This window comes from Micrasema longulum, unplaced genomic scaffold (genome assembly GCF_059751315.1).
Source record: "Micrasema longulum isolate JH-2025_06_02 unplaced genomic scaffold, ASM5975131v1 h1tg000912l, whole genome shotgun sequence".
Taxonomy (NCBI): Eukaryota; Metazoa; Arthropoda; class Insecta; order Trichoptera; family Brachycentridae; genus Micrasema; species Micrasema longulum.
This window is the reverse complement of record NW_028278103.1, coordinates 198,436-224,439: the sequence shown is the minus strand read 5'-3', so window position 1 is coordinate 224,439 and position 26,004 is coordinate 198,436. Positions and strand designations below refer to the sequence as shown.

General features: G+C 30.6%; 1 protein-coding gene across 1 annotated transcript in view; it reads left to right on the top strand.

Moving 5' to 3' along the window:
* Positions 1–26,004, top strand: part of LOC148278207 (uncharacterized) — a 355,411-nt gene that overhangs the window by 193,892 nt on the left and 135,515 nt on the right. Inside the window, exons 4-5 of the mRNA XM_088231756.1 lie at positions 9,782–10,018; positions 19,377–19,483. Of these exons, the coding sequence (XP_088087882.1) occupies positions 9,782–10,018; positions 19,377–19,483 (344 nt within the window). The remainder of the gene's footprint in view (positions 1–9,781; positions 10,019–19,376; positions 19,484–26,004) is intronic.

Here is a 26,004-nt window from a genome sequence, read left to right as displayed (position 1 = left end):
ATGTCTTTTACTTTTCATTAGTACTCTGTAGCAATACTCAAATGAATAATGAAATGCTTTTTACTCAAACAGCCTTGCAAATTGTAAAAAAATACTTTGAAAAATAGTCTTCAGTTTACCAACCTTACGGGGCTCTTCGTGAAACCATGAATTTACTGTGTGACAAGTTTGGCGATAAAATTATTTCTAGAAATTCTCGTGTACAATCCTGTTATTTTTGGATTATTTTCTATGAGGCTAATTTAAGTCTGTAGTCTGAAAACAAACCAACATCAAGTGTCGCATTGGGAGTCAATATAACACGCACCATTTTCAAATACTGTCAAATATTTCGGAAAATGTAACCGAAAATTGGATCCATGCATTTAATTTTTTTTGAACACAATAAAAACATCCAACTGAGTGTGTAAATTTTGAATTAAAATTTTATGGCATATCACGCTTAAAAAGTCACCTTATACTTATTTGAGGTATTGCAACATTTTTTTTGTTAATTAGTCACGTGTACTTTTTGTATATTTAAATTTTAAATGATCGTTCTACACAATGTGTAACATTTAGCATTCTGTGTTAGCAAAACATACATATTTTTCGAGTAATGCATTTGATGATTTTATAAAGTAAAAGAGCAAAAACCCTATTTGGTATTTATAAGGATTATACTGTATTATTGATATCTGGTGCAAAGAAAACTGCATTTGTAAAGAAAATGCAACGTATCTCAATTATCCGTTACATGCAGGTATAGTTATATTCCAGTTTTACGCTTTAGGTGCTAGTCCTGCAATAATTATATATTGCCGTTTTAAATCACATTGAAAATCAATATTTTATTTCGTCTTTGCCAGGAATCGAACCTGACAGCTCAAACATGGTACGCTACATTGAAATAATAAAAAGATAGATTATATAAACACAAAAAATAATATATATCTATACATATCTTTGGATTTCGACATCTTTCATTTTACTTTGAGAATGTTCAGAACGGATATCTTCCTTTTACTCTAATTACTGGGTATTTTTATTTCAACATTTAATACATTCAAATTCTATTATTAATTTTACTAATGTTATGTATGTCTCCAAATATTTTTTTTCTTGTAGTTTACATTGACGTTTTAAATAAATAAATATAATTTGAAATTAAAATATAAAAATAAAATAGTTAATATTCTTATCATTCAAAAAGTTGTGTATTTTAAAATAAAAAGAACCCTTGAAAACGTACTGCTTTTTTGACAAATTTCTCACAATGATTTGTATTTTTGTTGGTTTTTCTATCACACATTGGGATTTGAAAAATCTGTTTTTTCTGTTTTCGTTCCGTTTGAGCTTTTTAGAATATTGATTCGTGCTTGGCGTGAAAAACCCAGGGCGAATTTTCCAATTCACTTAGAGCAAAAAAAGCATATGGAAAGTAAAACTACGATCACGTCCTAAGCATTTCACATCACATTTGAACACAACTCAGGACGTGAAGATAATCAAGTATTTTCAGAATGTTTGTGCAAAGAGATTCCGCCGCGCGCCGTGGTTTCAGAACGTTATTTAGGAAAATATTATTTCCCGCTAAATTTCCTGATTTTGCGATGTATTTTTTAGACTCGCGATAAAACGAAGGAATTTCATTGAAAAATCTGAATTTTCTTTTTTCAAAGCGATGAAAACGTTCGCTCTTCAGTTAGCTTAATGAAAATATTTTATAAAAGCAATGATACGGATACTCATCTCTCCAAATATTTATTGCAAAATTATTATTTGATCTTGAGCTATACTGACTTAAATTTAAGAGATAAAGTAATGTATAAATCCATCAAAAGCGTCTGAATTTGGTTTTTTTATAGTATTTTGAGTACGTTAAAATGTTTCTAGATTAAAGCTTTATTTATTAAATTCATTATTAATTATTATTATTATATTCATTATTACAATTATTGTTATATTTATTATTTATTTTTTTGCATCACAGGCCAGGAGGCCCAACTACAGTGGTGAATTACATCACAGAACACAAAGGCTTGAAAAAAATCACATAAATTTTTTGTGAGTCAAGTGTATTAACCACTATTACTACGCCACGGAGGCCGCCATTGCGAAGGGATTTTATACCCCAGTTCTAGTAGACTCTGTCAGCTGCGTATAGAGGAATATTTTTTTTACTAAGGAATTCTAAGGAATATAAGCCCTTTGCAGGCTAATAAGGAAATAAAAAGGTGTATGGAAGGGGACAACACGTCTTCTTTCATTGGATACTCTCAATGTTTCTGTTTATTTTTTAATATCCAGGCAAAAATTGTTAATCGTTAAAAAAATATAAAAAATAAAGGAAATCTCGGTATTTCTGCATTGACAAAATGAAGAATGTTACTTAAAGCAGGCACTGACCGGCTAAAAGGCCTAGATCATTCATTCATCTACACCAGTGGTCGGAGAACCGTGGCTTGCGAGCCACGTGTTCCTCTTTATCCACTAGAGGGTAGCTCACACAGCGCAAACTTCTAGTACTCTCCCTACTTATTAATAATAATAACTTTAATAATATTTGGCTGATTTAGCGCCATTTTTGTAAAAAATCTTCTCAAGGGCGCTTTACAATTGTATATCTAAACTTACATTCTAACTAAACTTAAGTGATACGTTTTATTTCTAGATTTAAAATTGAGGGTATGATAGTTTAAATAAGTGGGATTTTAGTTGGGATCTGAACTGACTAGGACTGTCGATGATTCGTAAGTTTGAAGGCAATTGGTTCCAGGCAGAGGGGCCGGCGGCGGCATTAAATGCATGGAGAAGCGTCATATTAACCTAGATTGAATTGTTCAAATTTTAACATAAGAGTCTAAAAGAATAAGCAAAGTGAGAAAGGTTTTTTTTTTTCCAGGCAATAATTTATACCGAGAGCCTTGTTTTCAATGCTATGGATTTGATGATCTAGATTATCAACACAATTGTCTCTAAAGCACACTTGAAATAGAGAGTAAATACGGAAATCATATCTGCATTGTTAGGTGTGTTGGTTTTCAAAAGGGAACAGTTTAATACGAAAAGAAATTTGGCTCTCAGAAGACATTTTAATTGTTGTACTGCTGATCTCTAGCTCTTTTCACATATGAGTTTACCGACCACTGATCTACATCAAGTGGTTTGTGGAATCAAGTGCTTAAACTGAATGTGAAGGTAAGGTAAATTCATGCACTTAAAGCACCGTGTAGTAAGTGTTAATTCATACACCGGTCGAAGAATAATGTAATATTGTTTTTTAAAACTACCTAATATTGAGATACTTCACATCAAGATCAAATGCGTTAGCAACTAGACTACAAGATTTTTAAATCTCTGGCTAGAATTTCCTTTTAGAGATTTTTACCTGAGTGTGGCCATTGAGTCAGAAACACTCGTCAAGTGTTAGGATCTATTTCACAAATGAGATTGTATTTTTCATTTCATCCGAACACACGAAAGATTTTGATATCTCCTTAAGGTTCTAAATCCGTCTTTAAAGATATTTAAACAAGGATTAAGAATAGTTAGAATATAACAAAAAAAACGTGTTTTTACACGTTTTTTGTCTTAAATTCAGTGTTTTTATTCGTTTTTTGTATTATATTCAGTGTTTTTACTCGTTTTTTGTGTTTTATTCAAGGATCTTAATGTATGGAAGTGATTAAAGGAATTTGGAATACAAGGCAGTAAGTAGGCTTTATGTTGTCAAATTGCAATCTCTTATGCAAATATGTAGTATCACTATTTGTAATAGGTTTGCAAATTTTGTGATCCGTGCAATATTTAATATTTAGACAAGCATTACTGGAAAAATAGAAAAAATAAAATAAATGCTTGGATATGCAAAGCAAATAGACAGCAAAAAAACGACTTAATTCATATTTGCTTTTATGAATGAGCACATGTAAGATATACACTTGTATATAATAGAAAAATACAAGGCCAGAAAAAGCTTTCATTAATAATGCGTTTACTACAGCTTTATTTTCGCAAATGTATCTATTTGTCTGCATTAATAGCAAAAAGCGAAACGAGGAACCTTTCCGTAAAGCAGGAAAAAGCTTCTTGTAATCCTTTGGGCGAAATAAATGGATGCCTGACAGGTAGTCGCGACATTTTACAAGTGATAAACTTTTGTTTCTTCGTGAAAAAGAAGTATAGGCCAGATAAAACGAGTGTTAAAAAGAAAAGTTTTCCAACCTCTCAAACTCAACTTTTATCTCAAAAACTAACCCATCCTCTTAAATTTCAAAAACATTGCAAAACTACCACAAATAAAACCATGAACTTCGTTTTCGACAAGTTAGAGATGGTTATTATTTCAACCGTGAACAAACCATCACGCCTTTTCTCCACAAAAGTTGGTAGATAGAATAGACAGCCACAGTACTTTGTCTTTGGATGCAGATCTTGCTTTATCTATAAACATACACCTTTTCATTATGATTATTCCTAATTTTGATTTTATTTTTATTAGGATTATATTTTTTTAAAGCCAATCAACAGGCTCAGTTAGGTTTAATAGATTGGCATTATTGAGTAATACTTAATCTAAACAGTCATAAAATATACTTAAATTTTCAAAATGTATAATTAACCAAAGGTAGAAATATGGCATAATCTAGGCGGAAATGGCAAGTGTGACATCGCAAATTACAAGAGACAACACCGCTTGCTTCTTAAATGCCTGCCCTTGCTGTAGGAACACATCGACAGTCCGTTTAGTGAGATTTCGTTCACTGTTCTGAGGATCCTTGGCAGAGGGGAAAAGAATCCTATGTTTGTTTTATAATTTCCCACAGCAAAGACAGGATTGGTACGAAAGTTACGGCGATGTACATTAAGGGTTTTCTGAGCAAGGATATCATGGGCTATATACAGTTAGATATTGATTTGAGCAAGAATATCAAACCAGCCAAAATCTTTCTGAATTCTCAACTAAAGTTATGAAAGTATTCTAGACGATCATGATAGTTGATTTCGAAAGTATTTGATCCGATTCTAAATATTAAAGATTTTAAAAATGTACGTTCTATCGATTCAATCCGCGTTGTATGAGTATTATAATTAGGAGACCATATTATAGAATTCAATTCATGCAAACTATGAACGAGTGATTTATACAATGTAATTGCAAATTTTGGGCTTTTAAATGGCTCAGATATTCGCAAAGTAAATCTACAGATTTTGGACGCATTCTTTAAAATGTTGTCAATGTGATGGTTGAATTTAAGTTTGTTATCAAAAAGTATTTCAAGACCTCGAATTGTCTCGAAGCTCATTAAAATTGTGTTGTCGATTTAATATTTGAAAACGATTTTATTTATTTTTCTTGTGAATTTAATAGATAAACATTTATTTATATTAAAAAATAAGTAGTTTTTATGACACCAAGATAACAAAGAATGTAGGCCATTTTGTAGTTTATGACAGATTTTGTCGTACCATGCCCTTTTCGGTTTCCATAACATAAATGTAAACATTTTAAGCCCTTTTACAAGCTTTCTTTTTGCTATGTATGACTAAATCAACAAAGCCCCCCTTTCTTCATTGAGTCGATAATGCTAGTTTTAGGCTTGCAAACTGGACGAATCTCGACATTTTTGATATCGTCCAGCACTCTGTTTACATTATTATTTATGATATTTTTTTACTTTACTTTTGACTGTTTTAATTTGAACACATTTTTTACGGTCATAAATATCCATGATAAAAATACAAAAAAAAATGTAAAATTGTGGTCAGTTCTAAGGTTCATAATTATTTGAAAAAAATTGACCAAAAACATCTCTATTTTGTTTAATTTGATGGTTTTATTACCCAAACAACACTGCTGTAATACTCTTCGGAGGCAGTTTTTTCCTAAAACTGTAGTTGTGTAATTTTTTCATTATATACCATAAGTTACCAACACTATAGTATTTTTAAAAAAAAACAGTGAAAAGCAGCTTTGAAAAGAAAGGACATTAATAAATACAAGTTCTTAAGTGGTACATTTTTGGTCTGACTTGGTGCTACATCAATTTGAAATAACTAATTTAATTGACTTTCATAAAAAGTAGATAAAACTTTACGTCTGACGCATGGATAAAAATGTCAAACGAATGAAATGATGCACACTCGTTTAAATTCAAACATCAGATGCGTCACAACTAAATGGCTTTGTAATGTTATCTAGGAAGCACAGTTTAAACGAATCATGAACAAGATGGCGGCTAGGGTGACATTTTCCCACGCAGTAGCGCGTCCTTTGCTTTTCCCGCCAAAATAATTCCTCTCTGTACTGTATTCCCTCCCTGGGACTGCCAAGCCGCTATTCCTTCAAAACTCTCTCACTTACATCTGATATAATATTTAATTCTTCAACTTTATACGGGACTCGGAAACTTTTACATTAGCCGCTACGCCTGTAATGGATAAATAAGTTTAAATTTTATTATGCTCTCTGAGAGGGCAGCGTTTTTATTTTATGGCTTCCTTCGTATACTTTATATTTTCCCGTTTAAAACATTCTTAGCCCGGTTATTAAAATTAAGTGTTGCTTTATCGTGACAGTTATAAGGCTTCTATTCGTTATAGAAAGCTAATTAGAAAGGCAAATGCAATTACTAACGATTACCAGGTTACTTGAAACTTTTCAGTACAATATTCCAGAATAAAGAGTTGAGTGACCGCAATACAATAAGAATATTAAACGTTTAGCGATTTTTCTCGATAAAATAAACTTTAATTTTCCATACGAAAATTGACGAACATGTATGAATTATATCTAGCAACATAGTTGATACTACGTAACTAACAAAAACAACCAATACTAGGTAATTTTTGTAGCATGATACAACTTCAAATAGAATCAAAAGAAACGAATATTTTTTAAACCAAATTCGTGTTTAGGTTATACCATTCACACCACAAAGCACTTAACACATAATATATATAATTGTTTCCAAACTAATGACCACATCAGCTCAGCGCTACTACTACTGCAGTGGAATAAAACTACCTATGTAATGAACTACCTTCATAAATTAGATACATAAAACCACAACAGGTTATCAAGAGATGTGGCAATATAGCTCTTGGACAAGGCACAACGCCCTTGAAAACATTGTATATCATTTATATATCGTTATTTTTCAACTTTTGAAATATATGTTTATGTATTTGTGGGATGTATGGTGAGCTTGCTATCTTGCTTTGTTGCCTGCAGGAGCGATACCCTACCGATACCACGCTGTACACATACAACTTGCATATATCTTCGTACGGGTTTACTAACATAGATAAATGCAACAAAAAACTAACGTTAGAAAATATGCAAAGTACACTGTATTATTTGGATAATAGTTTTTTTTATGTATTTATTGTTTATTATATTTTTCGTGTTTAAATGCCAAATAAATATATTATTATAGGTATTCTAGGTACAGAACAATGAAAATAAAAAAAACGTTTTTTTAAATAATACCCAACAAATTAACGTCCTCCAACTAGCAATAGCGTAGCGCACTCTATGGGCGGTCAAATTTTTGGCCATCTTTTTAAACAAATCCTGCGTTGTTTTCAAAACGGAGTGTTATATTGATTTTTAATACCTCAAGAGTTGTCAGTTTGTTGCCATAACCATAAACTTACCGTACCTCCATAGGAACTGATCTAATGGTGTCAAATCACAAGATTGCAAAGCCAATTAACACAAAACACAACCATTTCTGGAAATTAATAATATCGCAAAATTTGCTTCGCTGTAATTGCACGATTTCGCGTAAAACTGTTTGGCGAACTAAAATCTTATTCCTGAAGTCAACTTCTACAATTTTCAAGCGTTACTCGAGTGTGAGACGTTCTATTATTTGAGTTTTGTTACAAAGCAATAAAAGTTTAAAAAAATATCGTTTTAAGCTTAATGATAGACAGTATTACCAATCGAAAATTCTATAACGACAAAAAAAACACCCGTTATTACAATTTCAATATGCTTTATCAAAAAAAATCGACAAACATTCAACTAATATTTTTTTTTGAGTAAAAAAAAAGAAACATTCTATTATCTAAACTATAACGGCAATACCTAATTCGAATGACAGAAATCTGGGAGTATATTCTGGGAACTTTAATCAACGAGTTTAAAAATAATATATTGATTATTTAAAACAAAATATAACTACAATTTGAATAATGTAGTGATGTGAGTTTAGTGATGATATTTGATGTAGAACACCACAACCTATTTAAGACAAAAACCTGGCATCGACCTATTCAAAACCTGGCATCGTCCTTGTCAAGACCTAACAACCAACATTATTAGCCCTATACTATATGAAACACCAATTCTACACAAAAGTCAACAGATGGAAGGGTTGAGAAAATGTAGGTATTAAAACATAGGCAGAAGTGTGAATGTTGAACGTGTAGTGAAGTGTGTAAAGTGGCCCTGACTTCCATGTTCTTTCTTAAAATTGTTTTTTCTCTGTTATGCAACTAATTAAGATCTAAAAAACTTCCTAGGTAGGATATCCAGTTTGTCTACAAATATTTGCGCAAGCTCAAAATACTGTTGATTTTATTAATATTTTACAACATTTAATTTTCATTTGTAAAGTTCAATATCTTACGCCATATTGTTCATTTTCCCATTAACGAAATGAAATTATATTTTCTCATATCAAAGTTTACGAAACTTTTGCATGTAAATTATAATATGTGAAGAATCATCAAAGCTTGTGTCAGCAAAATGTTCCTCGTAGCTGAAAAGTTTTCAGCGGTTCTAACAGTCTCCTTAATTATTTCAAAGCGCCCTGAAAACAGGAAATGACATCTGTTTAAGAAACCTACACCAAATTTTGGGTAATAAAATTTGTTAGCGAGTATTTTGCTGCGATTCAAAAACCTTTGATGTAACAGGACTAATTTTTGTTTACCTTTCTTCTCCCGTTGTTTCTTGTTTTAACAGCTTTTAGCTAGGTGTTTTTTCGACATTTTCGTCATTTAAAAAAAGCTATTATTAATAAATACGTGTCTTTCGCCCATTTTCGTGTTTTTAAGGGGTGCAATAAATGTGTAAACTCCTTTTTTTTAAATCTGATTAATTAATATCATAAATTATTCTAATTTACCTTTCGTAGTCAACTCTTATAACTGATAAAAAACTACGAGTCAAACGGATGTCTCATTGTTTTTTTTAAACCACAACTAGCTAGGAGGCATAATTACAGTGATGAATTACAATTCAAAATACCTAGGCTTGAAAACATTATAATTTTTATTATCTCACCGGAAACGGTTTTCAAATCCAAATCTTCCGTGTGTGAGTCAATCGAATTTACCAATAGGCCTTTTAAATTACAATGCTTTTTTAAAAAAAATTAATTAACTTTAAAAAAAAAAATCTAGCAAGTCAGAGCATGTCCAATTGCATAGTTAATTCTTGTTTGTGTATTTGTTAGCTTATTATAAAATATGTTTTCTCATTATATGAAAATTAAAAATAGAATAATTGTTCAAAAACGTGTTGAAATTTACAAAAAAATATTTGTTTTCTGAAACCGATTCTTTGAAAATTATTTTTAATTTAATATGGAGTTATAACTTGGTTTATAATAACCAAAAAAATGAGAGGTTAAAAGCGCTGAAATTATTACAAAAAAATGAGATTCAAAGCGCTCATTTCATTAATTAGTTTTCAATAATGTATGACTTGTGAAATAGATAAGTTATTTCCAAAAATTAACACATCATTACATTTACAGTAAAAATATTTTCTCTCTCTTTTCAGGGTATCGGTTACAACTTTGACTTCAAGTTAGCTTACAAGTTTCTGAAGAAATCCGAGGCACGCCTTCGGTATGGCAACACTTCAACTTCAATATGGAGAGGAGATCTTGTACAAGGAACCTACTGTGATAGACTCCTCACTAACTGTGACAAGAGGCCATGTAGGATACAATCTCCTAACTACCCTGGAGTATACCCAAGGAATGTTACTTGCCTCTACAGAATCGAGCACACTAAGGTAATAAAATAAACTATTTTCAAATTAGACATGTTGGCTAAAATGGAATTTCAAAGTAAAAATCCTTCTTAAATGTAACGGAAAACCATTTTAAAGACCGTGGGTTTTTTTATCGGTTATATGTCATACAAAAAACAACGTTTTCTGTCAGAACACGAATGACTCTTGAAAAATTTCCAATTTTAAACCGCGGTTGGAATTCCAATTATTTATTTAAATCTCCAAGTATAAATAAAAAGTATTTTTGAGGACTCGCAGCTTAAAATAATATCTTCCAGACAACCAAAAAGACTGGTCAGAAGAAAAATTGGTCAAAAAATTGTACTGAAAAACAAAATATATATTAAATGATTCATACATTAAAACACCTAATCAATTAATGAGAAAATATTCAAAAAGACTATAAAAAATTAATAGTAGAGCTGGGTAGAAGTAAAATGGATTGTCTCACTCGCTTAAACCAATAATCAATCTACTGCTACGCAAATGTACAGTTTTTGTTATGTTTTTGTTATTTTATTTTGCGTTTTATAATATAAATAATTAATGTGAATATAATTTATACACAAACTGAAATACGTGGTGTTTAAAGCAGTCTAAACATTCTGTTTATTATCTTTGATTAAATACGTCTTCTTTGTTTATTTTAAAAATATATAAAGATAGTATATTGTTAAATTTCATGGGCAAGGGTTATCCCAGTGAGGTAAATTATTTTCATTATTAATCTTCGTTTATAATGAATAAAAAATTCATTAATTAAATTAATTAATTAAGAATAACTGTTTTTCAATTGGAGATTAGGCTTGCACATTTTCACTTAAATAAAAGTACTTTATTTTATGTCAATAAAGGATGAGGAATGTGAAATCTGGTAATGGTTTTGGAAGGAGATAGAAAGGAAAAGAAAAAGGAAAAAAAACTATGAAAATAAATGGATTTTTTATTATTTTAAAACAATAAAATGAAGGGAGGTTTGGGTTGTGAGGAAATAAAGTCATGTTTCAGGCATTTCTTGAAGACGCATTTTTATATATATTTATATATATATACGAGTATATACATCTATATATATATTTTATTTCATTATCGGTAAACAGTATTATTAATTTCAATATCAGTACACTATACACAATACACAATACCATTCCGTTTTCAGAACTTACTTATTTACTATTAACATATTATTATCTTAAAATAAAATAAAATGTTGTATTCTTCTATTTTTTATTTCTTCATATCCTAGTTTGATGCAACAAATTCTGTAATTTTGTCGTTTTACGAAATAGCAGCTTTAGTTTATATGTTAATTACTTGTTGGATATTCATGTTCACGTTGATTACGTTGTAGAAAAATATTCGTTTTTAATTTTTTAATTTAATATTGATTAAATTAAATGAAAAAATGTTCTTGATGTTAAAATCAACCCTTATGGTTGACGCTGTAATGCGATCCAAAACTTCGGAAAAGAGTCCGAACTTCAAACAGTATAAAAACTCTTAGGAGATTTTTATGTAAAGTCAAATTTGTTAGAATTTTGTGTTAAAAAATAGTTCATTTTTATTCAGAAAGATTTTTGTTTTCTTCGATTTTTAGTGTTCAAGTAAAAAAAATTATTGATAACTTTGATTTATTAGATACAATTTGCTTAATCGATTTCATTATAATCTCCATTTACACGAAATTCAATATTGTTTGGAATTCTTTAATTAAATTGAAAAAATATTGGTTGATTCAAATTAAATCGCCTTTCATTGAATCGTTCATTAATTGTGTACAATGTTTATTTACTTTGTACAACGTTATTAATAAATAAATAACTCGTATTGTTTTTATCTGTTATACTATTGACTAAATATTTCAATAAACGTGAACATTTACGGTTTTTTTTTATTTTTATATCGGTAATTTTTTATATATAATTTATCCGCAATAACAACTTCTCTGAATCTGCAAATCAACTGAACAGTTCTAATCACGACTTTAATAAAAATACATGAGATAAAATCTTAGATCTAAAAAAGTAATAAACTTTCAATATAGTCTATGATCCGATGTTTCATCCTATTATAGTAAATTCAGACTCCGCCTCCTCTCCCTGCAATGTTTTTGAAGTTTCTTTCCCCTTATATATTAAACATTTTAACTGTAATCAGTTTACGTTGGTGTTAGCTTCTAATAGCATGTACCCTATCGTGACGGTCATTTTATATTTTCGTGCAACTACCACGGTAAAGACGTACAGTGGGATCTGCATGTTAGTGTAATTAACGTTCATTGATCATATATTTTTTAACGTTTCATTTTGTAGGAAAAATAGTTTTAAAAAGGTGTAGTGTTTGCCTTCATAGTTTACCTGATTATATAGTTGAGTGTTCACAAAATTAACTTTACAATATTTTAAAATATGATTTATTAAAATCACTTTCGGGTTGGCGTCGTGGCGCAGTTAGTTAGACAGCCAACTATAAAACTACCGTCGCTAGCTCGTTTCCCGCCAATTTAAATAAAAAATCAAGAAAATTTTTTTTCTTTTTTTTTTTTTTTACTTTTTGTAGATCATTTTAATGTTCATTGGTGGGCTTATTCCCAAATGGAAATTTCTCCAACCAACTAATGAAAAAAAAAAAAATATATATAATTAAAGTTAAAACATATTCACTTGAAAACAAAAATAAAAATACGAGTATATGAATTACCGTAGATCAATATTATTACTCAATAGGAAAAGGAAAAAAGAGGAAAAAGGAAAGAAGAGATTAAGGAAGAGAAAGGATATGTTTCTTCGGGCGCGATTTAAACAGAGATACTGTAGTAACAACTTTGATGATAGATGAGAGATGATTCCACAGTCAAACGTCATGGACACTTTGTGAGTTCTTACGAAAGAGAAATTGTGTATGCGTATTGTGGTGTATTTTTCATAACTTCTTTCCATATCCTCTTTACCTAGTGACAAGCCTCTTAAACAGAGGCTTTGCGAGGTATTCCTTAAAAAAATGTTGGTTTTACTTGCATCTAACACAGTAAAATTAAGATTTTTTTGCGTCGTTGAATTGCGCTTAAATATTAACTTTTGAATCAGCCGTTGCGTTCATTATTTAAATAAAAATTTGTTCACAATGATATTTATAAACCTTTTCCTCGGCCAATTTGTTTAAAATGTTACATAATATGCCGGTACCATCTTTGTTCTCACCTGTCGTCATTCAGAATTCCAGGGGTGTGTCGAGCATTCCTTATTCCTCTTGTCAAGTAGGTTGCCAAGTTACGCTCTTGTTAGTTTGTTTCAGAGCTAAGTCTCGGAAAAGGGATGTCAAAGGTTTGAAGGTTCCAATTTTAGTTGTCTGTCAAATAATGAACTGAAATAGACTTCTCGGGTGACTGGTTTTCAATTAAGTTCTAATCACAACAGGAAAATGGGATCCACCGGTGTCAAAAGTCAAAAATTATTCATGCAAGTGTAAGACAATGACACCATTTATTGACAGGTACCTAATCATTTTATTTAGACATTTTTTATTTTATACATGATTGAAATATTGTTCTTAATACTTAAAAGTAAAACCGTTATATTTCTCCCCTTTTTTTAAGTTTCCTCAATGCTTCCTTATTTTGTAATTTTTATCAGAAATTTCATTTCAACTAGTTGTTTTCTTGTATGTTCTCACCATTGTTATGTGAAATCTAAAAAATAAAAAATAAAATATTACGTGAATTTAATACAAAGATATAATTTTAAGTAAAAGGGTCAAGCATTGGAGCTAGTTGTTCCAGTAACAACTTGCCCCACATTTTTGTAACAACTGACCCAAAAAAAATGTTACAACATCGACTAGGAAAGTCTTATAATTTTGGTACGTTATCTTAATGTCAGCAGAGATATGTAGAATTTTAACAACTTACTTACCAAGTTTATTAAGTGAAAAATTTAATTTCAAAATCATCAAATAAACTATTTTTAAGTAAAAAGGGTAAAATACTGTCCATAAAAAAAATGGTGCTTATTATAAGCATTTTTTGTTTGAATTGATGATTTTGAATTCCTGCGAAAACTTTTCACTGGCCACGCTCCTGAACTTTGTCACTAACCGTTTAAATTTTTATAGAACATCGTCACCAATCTCAACGTCACAATTATCAATCCCAAACATGACGCATTTTTCTAGTGACATTTTTTTAAATATTTTTTTTTATTTTTAATTGTGTTTGAAAATATTTCTCCCTAATATCCATATTGAATTTGAAAATACAATCAATTATTCTTAATCCATTCCATATTTTTTTTTATCGTATTTTATGATATTTCCCTATTACGAACTTAGAAGATTACGAACGACCAGCACAGCCAACGTTCCGTCAAGCACTGCAGACAGATACTAACATAAGTTGTGTCACACGCACGCCACAGGACCAGCTTACCCACCACATACGGCACACCGCATCTGAGGACATAAGTCTCCTTGGCGGTGCCCACATACACGGAAAATTTGCTCGTTGTCAAACGAGAAAAGCTGCCCGAAGGAGCTCTCTGAAATCTGGTAGCCTTAGCATCTTTGTGCTGAAAGAAAGTAATCCAGAAGTACATAATATGTACTTCATTGGATTGAGAAGAGAGGGAAGTGAATTCTTCACTGACTGGGATTAAATTGATTGGACATGATCAATTCGCCGAAATGATTACAAAACTTTTTAAAAGCCTTGAAATTCTTTTTAGAAGCCACCAGATCTGTACATCCGACAGGACCTATAACAGGGCCACGGATAGTAGCGAGAAGCTCCATTCGGTAATCATAGAGAAGGGGAAAGGGACAAGACCACAGGATGTGTTCAGAAGATTGGTTAGGATATCCGCAGCAGCACGAAGGAGAGTCAACAATATGAAAAACAAATAATTTTTGATTAAATTTACCATTACCTGATAAAAACTGCGTAGTCCAGTGGACCATGAGGTATAGGAGTTATTTAGAATATAACAACTTGCCCCTTCTCCCACTACGATTTACTTGGTTTAATAACTACACTTGTTCCAACCGAGATATATGGATAGTACCACCTATTTCATAAACCAATAAGTAAAACATCATCTGCCAAAAATGATTTTAGTCCGTAAACATCTTAATACAGTATCTAATTTGTTAAAACTTAACGACAGAAGAAAAATTATAGATCTTTTAAATTTATTTAAAATTGTAAATTTAATATGGGATTGCCCTGAACTATTATCTCTCATCAACTTCAGGGTGCCTGGAAGAATGACTAGACAGGTGCCACTGTTTTGTAGCAAAAATTCACGGACAGTGTACACATGTAATGCCGTATTAAATAGACTTCATGAACTCGGCAATAGTTATTCCCACGTATCTGATATATTTAGTGTAGGGTATTGTTCCCATAGAACTAACCTTTTGAACTTTTTCAAAGATGGTGAATGGTAATTATATTTATTTATTCATGCATTTTATAATATGTATACAGTTTTTTTGTTCACTTTGCCTAGTTGTGTGAAACAGTACTTATGATTTTCTTATTGTTTTACTGTAGAATGTTTTATTATTTTAAATTTCTACTGAATATGCTGTATAATTTTTAGGTTATTTTTTTAAATATAAATCTTGTTTAATTTTTGGTTTAATTTTTTTTTTATAAATTTAAGGTATAAGGAAATTCATATTTAAAAAAAAAAATTAAATAAGTTAAGCCAAATATTATAAATGTTTGTAAAAGGCAGATTTTCCGTTTATGTTAGTTAGTTATAAAAATAATACTTATCTATAATATTAGAATATATTTTTATTAAAATATTAGTTTATTAAACGTTAGTTTATACGTTCATAATAAACTCACACAATATTGTATAATTGATTCAATAATGCAACTCGTAGCGATTCAGGACCTGAAACAAAGAACCATCGTCTTTTTCGGTTAACAACACTGACTGAATTTAAAGATGTATCGTGACGAAGCGTAAGCTGGTACACTACATCAGGTTTACTTAATTCTGTTAATGTCACAGCGCAAATGGATAACTAGGAAATGGAGTCAATAATCTGTTATTGTTTTGTAGTTTTTCTTTTTATTCTCGAATCAAGATAAACCGTTTAACCGGTAAAACTTTATACCGTGATAGCCTTGTTTTCGTTTATTATTAAATACATTTTTTGCAATGGTTTGTTTTAAATATTTATTGGTTTGTTATTTTGTGACGCGTTTTTGCGGATAAAATCGATTTGTTATCAAATACTTACTTTAATGGAGGTCAAAGCGGAAACTAACATCAGGTGACAATAATAGTACTTATTTATTTTTCGGAATCTTCATATAGGTACGAAAGGGACAGGATTGAGTTTGGCGAGAGAAAGGGGGACAGGTATAGAAATTAATTAACGCTATTACACATTTAGAAAAACGGCCTAACTGTATTTTATAAACGTTACATTTATCATACTATCAGCACTGAAATAATTATCAAGAGAAAGTGGTCTGACCATTCTTCATACTAACGAAGTCCTTTTTTTTCTCCCGTATTTTGCTTATTCACTAGGACACTGACTTTTTTTGCACAGTATAGATATTTACCATTGACGTGTATTTATTTTTTTTCTTTTATGATAAATGTTTTTTTATGGGAACTAGAATAACCCAAAAACTGAAAAAACCCCCCAGTTTTATTTGCCGTCTTTGGACATTCTGTATACAAATATGATAAATAATTTTGGAAAACAGTAAAGACACTGAATTATAAAATTTCATTTTGATACTTTTTCTTCGAAAAAAATACCAATTTGGTTGAAATGTGGAAAAAAGGACAGCAAAACGTTGATTTCAGTTAGGAAAAATCAGCCCGACGGGCAGTTGTCTTTTTCGCACAGTATCGGAGAGGTATTTGCGAAAGTGTGATAAAAAACAAAAAAACAATGTTCAATTTCCTATTAATCAAAATTTTTAGACACAGCCTATCCTCCCAATACTTAATTCAATATGCAACTTGACAATAGCTATAACAATAAACATGTATATTTTTTAAACTCTCTCTTTCCTTCATTATTCTCTTCACAAGCATTCTCCTCTTAATCCCGCCCCATTTGACACAAGTATATTTTATTATTATGATTTTTCCAAAATAAGATAAATAAATACCTCAAAAAATCATGCGTGTGTTTTGTATATTATTTTATTTATTTCGAGTACAAACAGATGTACAGGTTAAAATTATATTTTAAAAAAAAACTCTATAAAATGTATACATAGTAGGGGCCTGCCATCCAATTATATGTATTCGCTAAATAATACTGTAATACAGCGACGACGGCTTAAAATTTAAACTTAATACATAATAAATATACCATATATTAAAATAAGATTAATATGAACAAAACAATGAGATAGTGGAAAGGAAAAGAAGGAAATTGATAAAGAGTGGTAATGGATGATTGAAGGAAAGTAAAGGTGGAAAATTGCATTTGATTTAACGATTTAATGAATTATGAATGAAGAGCATGAATCAAGCCTAGTAATTCTCTTCAGTACATATTGTATAGAGTGTTAAATATATCAAGACAATAAAATTTTTTGTTAAATGTTTCACATATACGAAGGATCGTAGAATGTTTCCGATGATTAGTTTTAATTTTACGAATGTAGAAAATATCAGAGAGTCTGTTAGCCTGGAGGGGACACGATAAGCAAGTTTTAAATGAGTTGAAATCTCCTTTAAAACAAAATATAAAATAAAAACGTTTTGTGTGTTTTCTTGAAAATTTACAAGATTACTATTAAATTAAGCTAAAGTACGGTGCGTTTAAATGTTCAATGAGCTATGTTAATGTGTGAGTGCTTGTCGGTGATCCAAGATAACATAAAATATTTGTTTGTGTCAGAAGGCACATAAAAATATTTGCTTTAAATAAAAAAATGTGAATTATGTTCATCGTCACCATCCTTCTCTTTCCACACCCAACGGTGCAAACGGCACTATATTGGTACACCAACCGCACCATTTTTCTCTCATTTTTGGTTGCATAAGGGTAAGATAAGTCATAAGTCTAACGCTTACGGTGCCAGTTTGTAAATAAATAAGTTTGTAGTTAAATAAATATTACATGTCATCCATGTCGGGAATCGAACCCGAGACTTTTCGCATGCTAGACAAACGCGCTTAACATTGACAACGAAGCGGGAAATTCTTTATTTTAAATAATAAAGGAGTTGAATGCTACACCGCCACTGTGCATGATCACTGTTTTTTGGAAGACTTACTAAACCAGCAGCAAAAACGCTAGTAATTTCAATTTTAATGTGCAATTTGTGCATGGTATAACAGGTAGGGAACAGACTATTCATTTTTAGTTAAATGTGCACATTGAGCTTAAAGAAATAGTCATTTGGCTACTGGTTTTGTTGATCGCATAAATAGAGATCATCCACAGTAGCGGTTTTGACCTCCTCGTACAACGGTACATACCGACTTTTCAATGCAAATTTTGAAAAGTAAGGAAGTCGTTAGATCACCCAAAGTATTTAACATACGCTTTATATCGCCGCTTTCGTTTTAACACCATGTATCTTAACGAATACAATTTATTATTATTACTTTTCTTCTTCTTTTTGCATTTCTTCGTTCCTAAATGGAGCATTTGTATAACACGAAATGCCTCCAGGAGACCCTGGCACCAGCCAGCACTCTTTCTTTCTCCCACGTCAATCCCGCGTCCATCGGATAGAGCCAAAAAAATCACCATCGACCGCCTTTTAGAACGGCGGAGCCCACAAGTGTGAAAAAGAGAAAACTTCTGTTAAGGCACTCCTAAGGCACCCGCAGAACGAGTCCATTATCGGTAATTTATTTTAAAACACCGCGTGTAAAATTGCTTGATTTAGATACAAATTATAACTTCTCAAGATCCAAATACATACGAACTGGTCTTTTAAAAGAGTTTTGTTTTAAAATTTGTCATTCCTATTGAAAATCTATCTAAATTAAAATACACGGTATTAAATGTAAGTGATTAGTTTTTTACGCTGACGTAATAAAGTATTTTGACTAAAAAAAACGTTACAATATGTGTTTTCTTAACTTTAAAGTTTATCAAAAGAATACTTTTATAATGTGTTTGTAAGGTTGAATAGCTATTACGAAAAGTTTTTAATAAAAAGTCGAACCGAAATGCTCCGCTTTTTATTTTATAATTTGAAAGGAAGAAAAGCCTTCCAATACCACATATTTTGTAATTACGCTTTACTTAAAAAGCGTTGCTCTTACGTTAGCATCAAAGTGTATTTCTGTAAGTCTTCATGAAATGTAAATGCTTCCATTTAATGTTCGAGTGAATTTTAAGAGCAATTAACTTTTTTCAGATTCCAGCCGGGAAGCACGCTCTGTTGGCAGTTCGCCAAACTAACAGTCATAAAATTCACATCAAGGATCAGATTGTGAAATACGACAGGAGCCAGAGGGTCCTCAAGTAAGTTGCCTTATCCTGTTTTAATTTAATACTTTCCCAAATTAGACAAAACCATTTTACTCGTATAAGAAGAAATTCAGATTTTTTCACTGCCACAAAGTTATTTATAGTTGTGACTAAAGTAATGTTTTAACACTTTGAGCACCGGCCGAATACACATAGAATTTACCCTGTGCCCGGCCCATTTTTTTGAAAAATTATGTTTTGTGAAGGGTTTCTTAAAGTGTCATAATTATGAAAATACTTGGTTTAATCAATTGAAACTTCACGTATTTGTTTTAAACAATTTAATACATCATTTTTGTTTTGTGATTTTCCAACATAAGCCTTTATGGAGAACCACATTGCGCATTGCAATGATCGCACATATACAGGGCCACACTCCTTTTTTGTGCTTTTAATCCCGGAGCCATGTAAACACGTGATTATAATAACCATGCGTTTTGTCCCTGTCCCGTGTTTTCACGTGGTTTACCATTTTAATCATTTTTTGCCCTTGAAATAGACGCACTTTATCTAAATTATGATTTTTTTTTTTTTTTTGGAAAATAAATATTTGCGTTCTTATGATTTACCCAATAAATATTTAATTTTTGAGAGCCATTTTCAACGAGTTTTAAATAACTCACTATTAGAAAATGGAATCAAGTTGGAGTATAGTAGGATTCGAACCACGGACCTTTGGTCCGTGAGTTCGATACACTAGCCACAGGACCACAACCCGATTAATATAAATTATTAAATAATAAAGTATACTCTTCTAACCTACTCTCTAAAATTAATATTGATGACATAAAAGATTTATTTTATTACATCTTTAAAGTTACTAAATGAAAATATATCCGTCAAAATATTTATCAATGGCATATTTCATTTCGGTATGTAATTTTTAAAAAATCGACTAATTTCAATTTGCGCGTGGCGTAATATCTATGAATCGTCTTTCTTCAATTAATTACATTGAATATTCTCTTTCAAAAGTCCATGACTCTCGGAAAATATAATTTATTTACAGTTTATTATTTTGGAAGAAATTCCAAGTCTTGAATATAACAATAATAAAATAAAACATTAATAAATAAATATCTTTTTCGTTTTTGATTGACTTAGATTTCGTGCTTGACATATCCAACATAATATCTGATAAAATAGATTCCCCCGAATTGGTTAACCGCATTTATCTTAAGGTACCACAGAGACAAACGCGTTATACACAACTTTTCCACATACCTAAATGCAGAACAAATTCGTCAAAAAACGCTACGATTAACCGTATTATGGATACGTATAACAGGAAATTTAACGAAATAGATATATTTACCAAAAATATTAAATTTATCAAAACTGCCATAGGTAATAAATTGTCTTTGTCCGCATCCTCCTCTCCGTTGCTCTCTATCCCTGAACATATATAAGTTTTATAGTGAGAAGATCTTTTAATATAATTATGTATCCCCGTACTGCGGGCCAACTGTTTGTGACACCTGATTTTTATAATCCGAATCATTTCTATTAAACTTATATGTTATTCTTATTTATATATTATGTAAGTGCATATAATATGCATTTGTGCGTTCGTTTTGAATCAACGTTCGCGTATTGTCAATCCTTATTTTATTGTTGTCATTATTTCGTATTTACTGCATTTTGTGATTACCTACTGTATTGTATAGGACTCGTCCCACATTATTCATTCGATGTGTATCAGTTAAATTTAAAAAATAAAATGCTTTTTTTTTCTTCAGAATACGGTTTTGAAATTTAACATACTTAAAAAAAAAAAAAAAACAATTTATATCATTTCGTCATTTGAATTTTAACAAAAAGGTTTCTAACTTTTTACTAAGCTCTTTATTGTACCATTTTTAATACAATTTACAAGTTTTAAGCAAATATATTATTTTCATACTCACGCACCCATACAAACGCACCCTCTCCCTCTTTCATTCCCACACGCACATGTATCCTCTCCCTCATTCATTCACGCATACACACATTCACATACACATGAATACAAACGTCACACAAATACAATTACTAAACTTCTTTTCTTATATATTATGTGTCATTATATTTACAGTGGATTTTTTTAATTGGCTTTAGTATTTTTAAGATTTTTCTAATTATTTTGTTTATGTAATAGCTGTAAAAATCCCAAATAAAATGAAATAAATAAATAAATAAATATCGTCGCGTTGGGGAAATATATTTCCATCTGACGAAATATGTTTTTTTGCATTGAACTTTTATTATATTTATATTTAATTATCGGTTCTTTGTGCATTCAAATTTTTAAGAAAAACTAAATAATTTCTTAATTATTATTAAGTTCATTAAGATAAAATTTATTAAAAATATAAGATAAAATAATTTCTTCATTTCAAACTTTCATGTCTCAAAAAAAGTATGAATTCACATGGAACCTTGTTTCCCCAACGCGACGATATGTTTTGTAAGTAAATATTTTTATAAAGGTTCCTTATAAAGATATAATATTTTTATAAGGGGGTACAAATAAAGATATAAAGAGACAAAATAAGAAATGATTCCTCATTTCCATGAGAATCCGAAACAGAATAGCGGATATTATGGATCGCGTAGCAAGACCCCACCAAGATGGACCCCTAACATTTTAAGATGGAACCCTTGAGAGAATAAGAGAGGAAGACCTAAAAAAAGATGGTCCGATGACGGGCTGGGGGGGGTAAAAATTGCCTGCAAGCAGCAACCGACTGAAAGAAATTGAAGAATATGGAAGAACCATATATCCAGCAATCGAGGACAGAAGACTAAAGCAGAAGAAGAAGATACCTTTTATTAATTTATTTATTTTGTTCATTAACACCCAAAAGGCATTTACAAAAAATAAAAATGAAATACATGCTAACATACTAAATAATAAACACATAATATACAGAAAAAATATGTGAAATTAGTTAAAAAGGATATAATAAAAAGTTTTACAAAGTAAAAAAAAAAACAATAATAACAAAGGTATGCAAGAAAAAACAGTAAGCATATAAACAAAAAATGCAAAGATATAAGCTAATGAAATTAATTCTGTAAAGCAAACAATAAATAAAGTGTTACGGTAATCAAGAAAGACATTTTTAGTTTAATTAATAAACAAGCAAGCATATAACATCACGAAAAAATAAGAAATAAAAATATGTGTCCATTAAATGCGTATTCGCCAATACGACAATGCAATTTGATATAATAGTAAAAAAATAAAAACAAGTATATGGTAATAAAAATAAACAAGTAAGTATTTTTGACAAATAATACATTAATAAACTTTCATATCGATTATTGTCTTATTTTGGTTTTGATAATAAAGATTCGCAAAGGTAGAGTCAATGTTAAATTAATTAATAATACACAGATACCGACAATTAATATTTTTAAAAACCGTGCTATTTTTGTTCAAAATTATTAACTATAAAATAAACACAGAATTTCTGAAAAAATGTTGATCAAAGCCAATAAAAACGTGATCATAATAGTCATCGGGGCCCTGGGCCGCGATTACAAACGCTATTTTCATCGATACATATCGGGACAGTATGAATTAAAATCGATATTTATGTTGGAAAACTTAAACTATCTTCGTCAGTAACCTGTATACTGAACATTCTTAGAAAAAAATTGTATGCATATACTATATTTCATAAAAAAAACTTAATTTTACTTTGTAGATGAAATTGAAAAAAATCTTAACTTCCTATTTAAATAGAGGTCCTGGTATGAATGTGTTTGGTATCGAAGCAAATAAATTCATAACTTTATTATTAAAGTACTATTATTTATTTATTTATTATATATACGGCCTAAGCCAATTACAATAGTTACACGAAGAAACATAAATGCAAGAAACTGAACAAAAATAACAGAAAACTATTTAGCAAAGACAAACAAGGGCAAAACAATAATTGTATACAATATATTAAAAAACGAAAGACCTAAAACATTGAGCTAAACCATGCCAATCCAACTTCATCCCACACTTTTTAGTCGCGAAGAGATTTACAAAAAGCCGGAAGATCTATCCCAAAGAATTTCAAGTTGTGTGATGAATTGACTAATCTACACATTCTGGACATTGAGGCATAAAAACCAAAGTTGCTCTTAGAAGATTTTATAAATAACAGATTTTGACTTCTGGTTACACGGTTGGGAACATGAAAAAAAATTGATTGCAACAGAGATGGGACGTCACTTAAAGCATTAAGAATTTTGAAAATGCATATAAGGTCCATCTCAGTTCTACGTCTCTCCAATGAAGACAGATTGAGAGATTGCTCTATTTCAAAATAGAAATAATTATCCCTTTGTAATCCGAGCAACTATGCCACTTTTCTTAGAAAACGGTGTTGAACAGACTCGATATGGTCAATATGAGTCCTGTAGAATGGAGACCAAATAGGAGAAGCGTATTCTAGATGGGGTCGAACTAGTGAGCAATAAAGAGTTTTGATGGTATTAATATTTTTGAAGTCCGCCGTCACTCTATTGATAAAACCGAGAAGTTTGAGAGATTTGTTTACAATATTATCAATGTGTTCACGATAGGAGAGTTTCCTATCTAAAGTAATGCCAAGATCGTTTATTGACGAAACCATTGAAAGGGAAGTATTTTTTAGTTTGTAGTTGAATTGTATAGGTTTTTTTCGTCGCGAGAAAGATATTATTTTACATTTGTCAATGTTATGTTGAAGACAATTGATGTCGCACCATTCATTAAAACAATTAATATCATGTTGAAAAAGATTATGTCTTTTAAATACAAGGTTCAATATAAGATCAATTCAAAGCAAGTATAACATTTTACACAAGTAGGCACTCGTACAAAAATAATTATACTAAATTAATTTTGGGCAGATAAGGGTAGACAAGATACTTGATTGACGGTCCCTAAGTTTTGATAGCAAATCAAAACTTCTCCAATGATGAGAACAAGAAGTTCATTATTACAGAAATCACTTGAAATTTTAATGTTAACTTCAGGAATACAACGCTCGGATGGAAATAATGAAACGTCCCCGCTATTGTTTTACTAGCACCGACTCTTTGTACTGCCAAACTGTTACAAACTCGACACCGAACTACTCGTGAAGCTTACTGCCACAACTTAAGTTGGGATCTCTTGGTACCTACTCCGCCCTATCGTGGCCAACAAAAGAACTTTATGATGTGTGCTATCTTGCACATAAGAAAGAAGGAAAGTCTTTCAATCTTTACAGCGATTCTACAGCTGTGTTTTGATTAATTTTGGCAAATGAATAATTTCAGAATTTCAAACTGTCACGCTCGTCAAACAAAACAATTGAAAATGCAAAATAGCATATTAAACTAATGTGGAACTCACCCGGAAACTAATGTTAACCGTCATCTGACCTACTTTCCCCTTAAAAATAGTGCCGAAGGGAAGTAATGCATCTCCTGTACGTAAAAAAACAAAATAATTAAAACATCCAAAATATTGATAACCTAACTGGGTAAATAAATTGCTGCAGTTAGAGAAATAGAAGATGACCTTAGTTACCAACTCAGAAAAGCCCAATTGACAACTAATTTAAAAGCTGTAGTACCCTTATTTACCATTAATATTTCAGTGGAGTTCAGTTAAGATAAATATAAGCACATTAGTGGATTTCAGTGGACCCTGTAATATGCATCTTCACACTGGTATAAAATAAACTGTGCTAGAATCAACAATGTTTTGAGTATATCAAAATGTTAGCAGACTGACTGGATTTTTGTCTAGGGGTTTATTTAGCTCTATTTTTTTATCTGTTGGAACAAATAAAGTGCTAGAATTATTTATGCAGAACTAAATACTATCTCAGTATGTACCGTATTTTTCGGACCGTAAGACGCATTTTTTTACTCTGAAAATTCAACCAAAAATTAGGGTGCGTCTTATGGTCCGATGCGTTTTATCGTTCACAAAATAAGGTACATAAAAAAACTAATGCCAAAAAGAAACAATAATATTTCAGTGCAACAGAAAGGGACACAATTACAGAATACTTAGATAATAGAAAACTTAGTGGTGAACAGTAAAGTAATATTTCATTATTTATTTATTTACTGCTCACATGTTTGATAAAAAACAAATATCATTTTTTTATAAAAAGTAAAAGGATATATTTATTTTAATGTATATATTAAAAATAATTGTGTAAATACGAGGGTTACTATTTAAGTTTTGAGATTGACAAGAGAGATTAAGGTATTATACTTGACAGTAAACATTCTTTTACAATTCATATTGAACATCAATAAATCCTTTAAACTCCTTGGATTTATTAACAGAAGCACAACTGACTTCAAAAATATCAATATCCTTCAAATTGTCTTCTGTTCCCTAGTTCACCCGCACCTAGAGTATTCCTCTGTTATCTGGTCTCCATATTATGATGTTTACATCAAGAATTTTAAATCTGTTCAACATCGGATTTTTTTAAAAAATAGGCTGGAGGTGGGGCTTATCCAGAAAATAATTTACGTATAGTGAG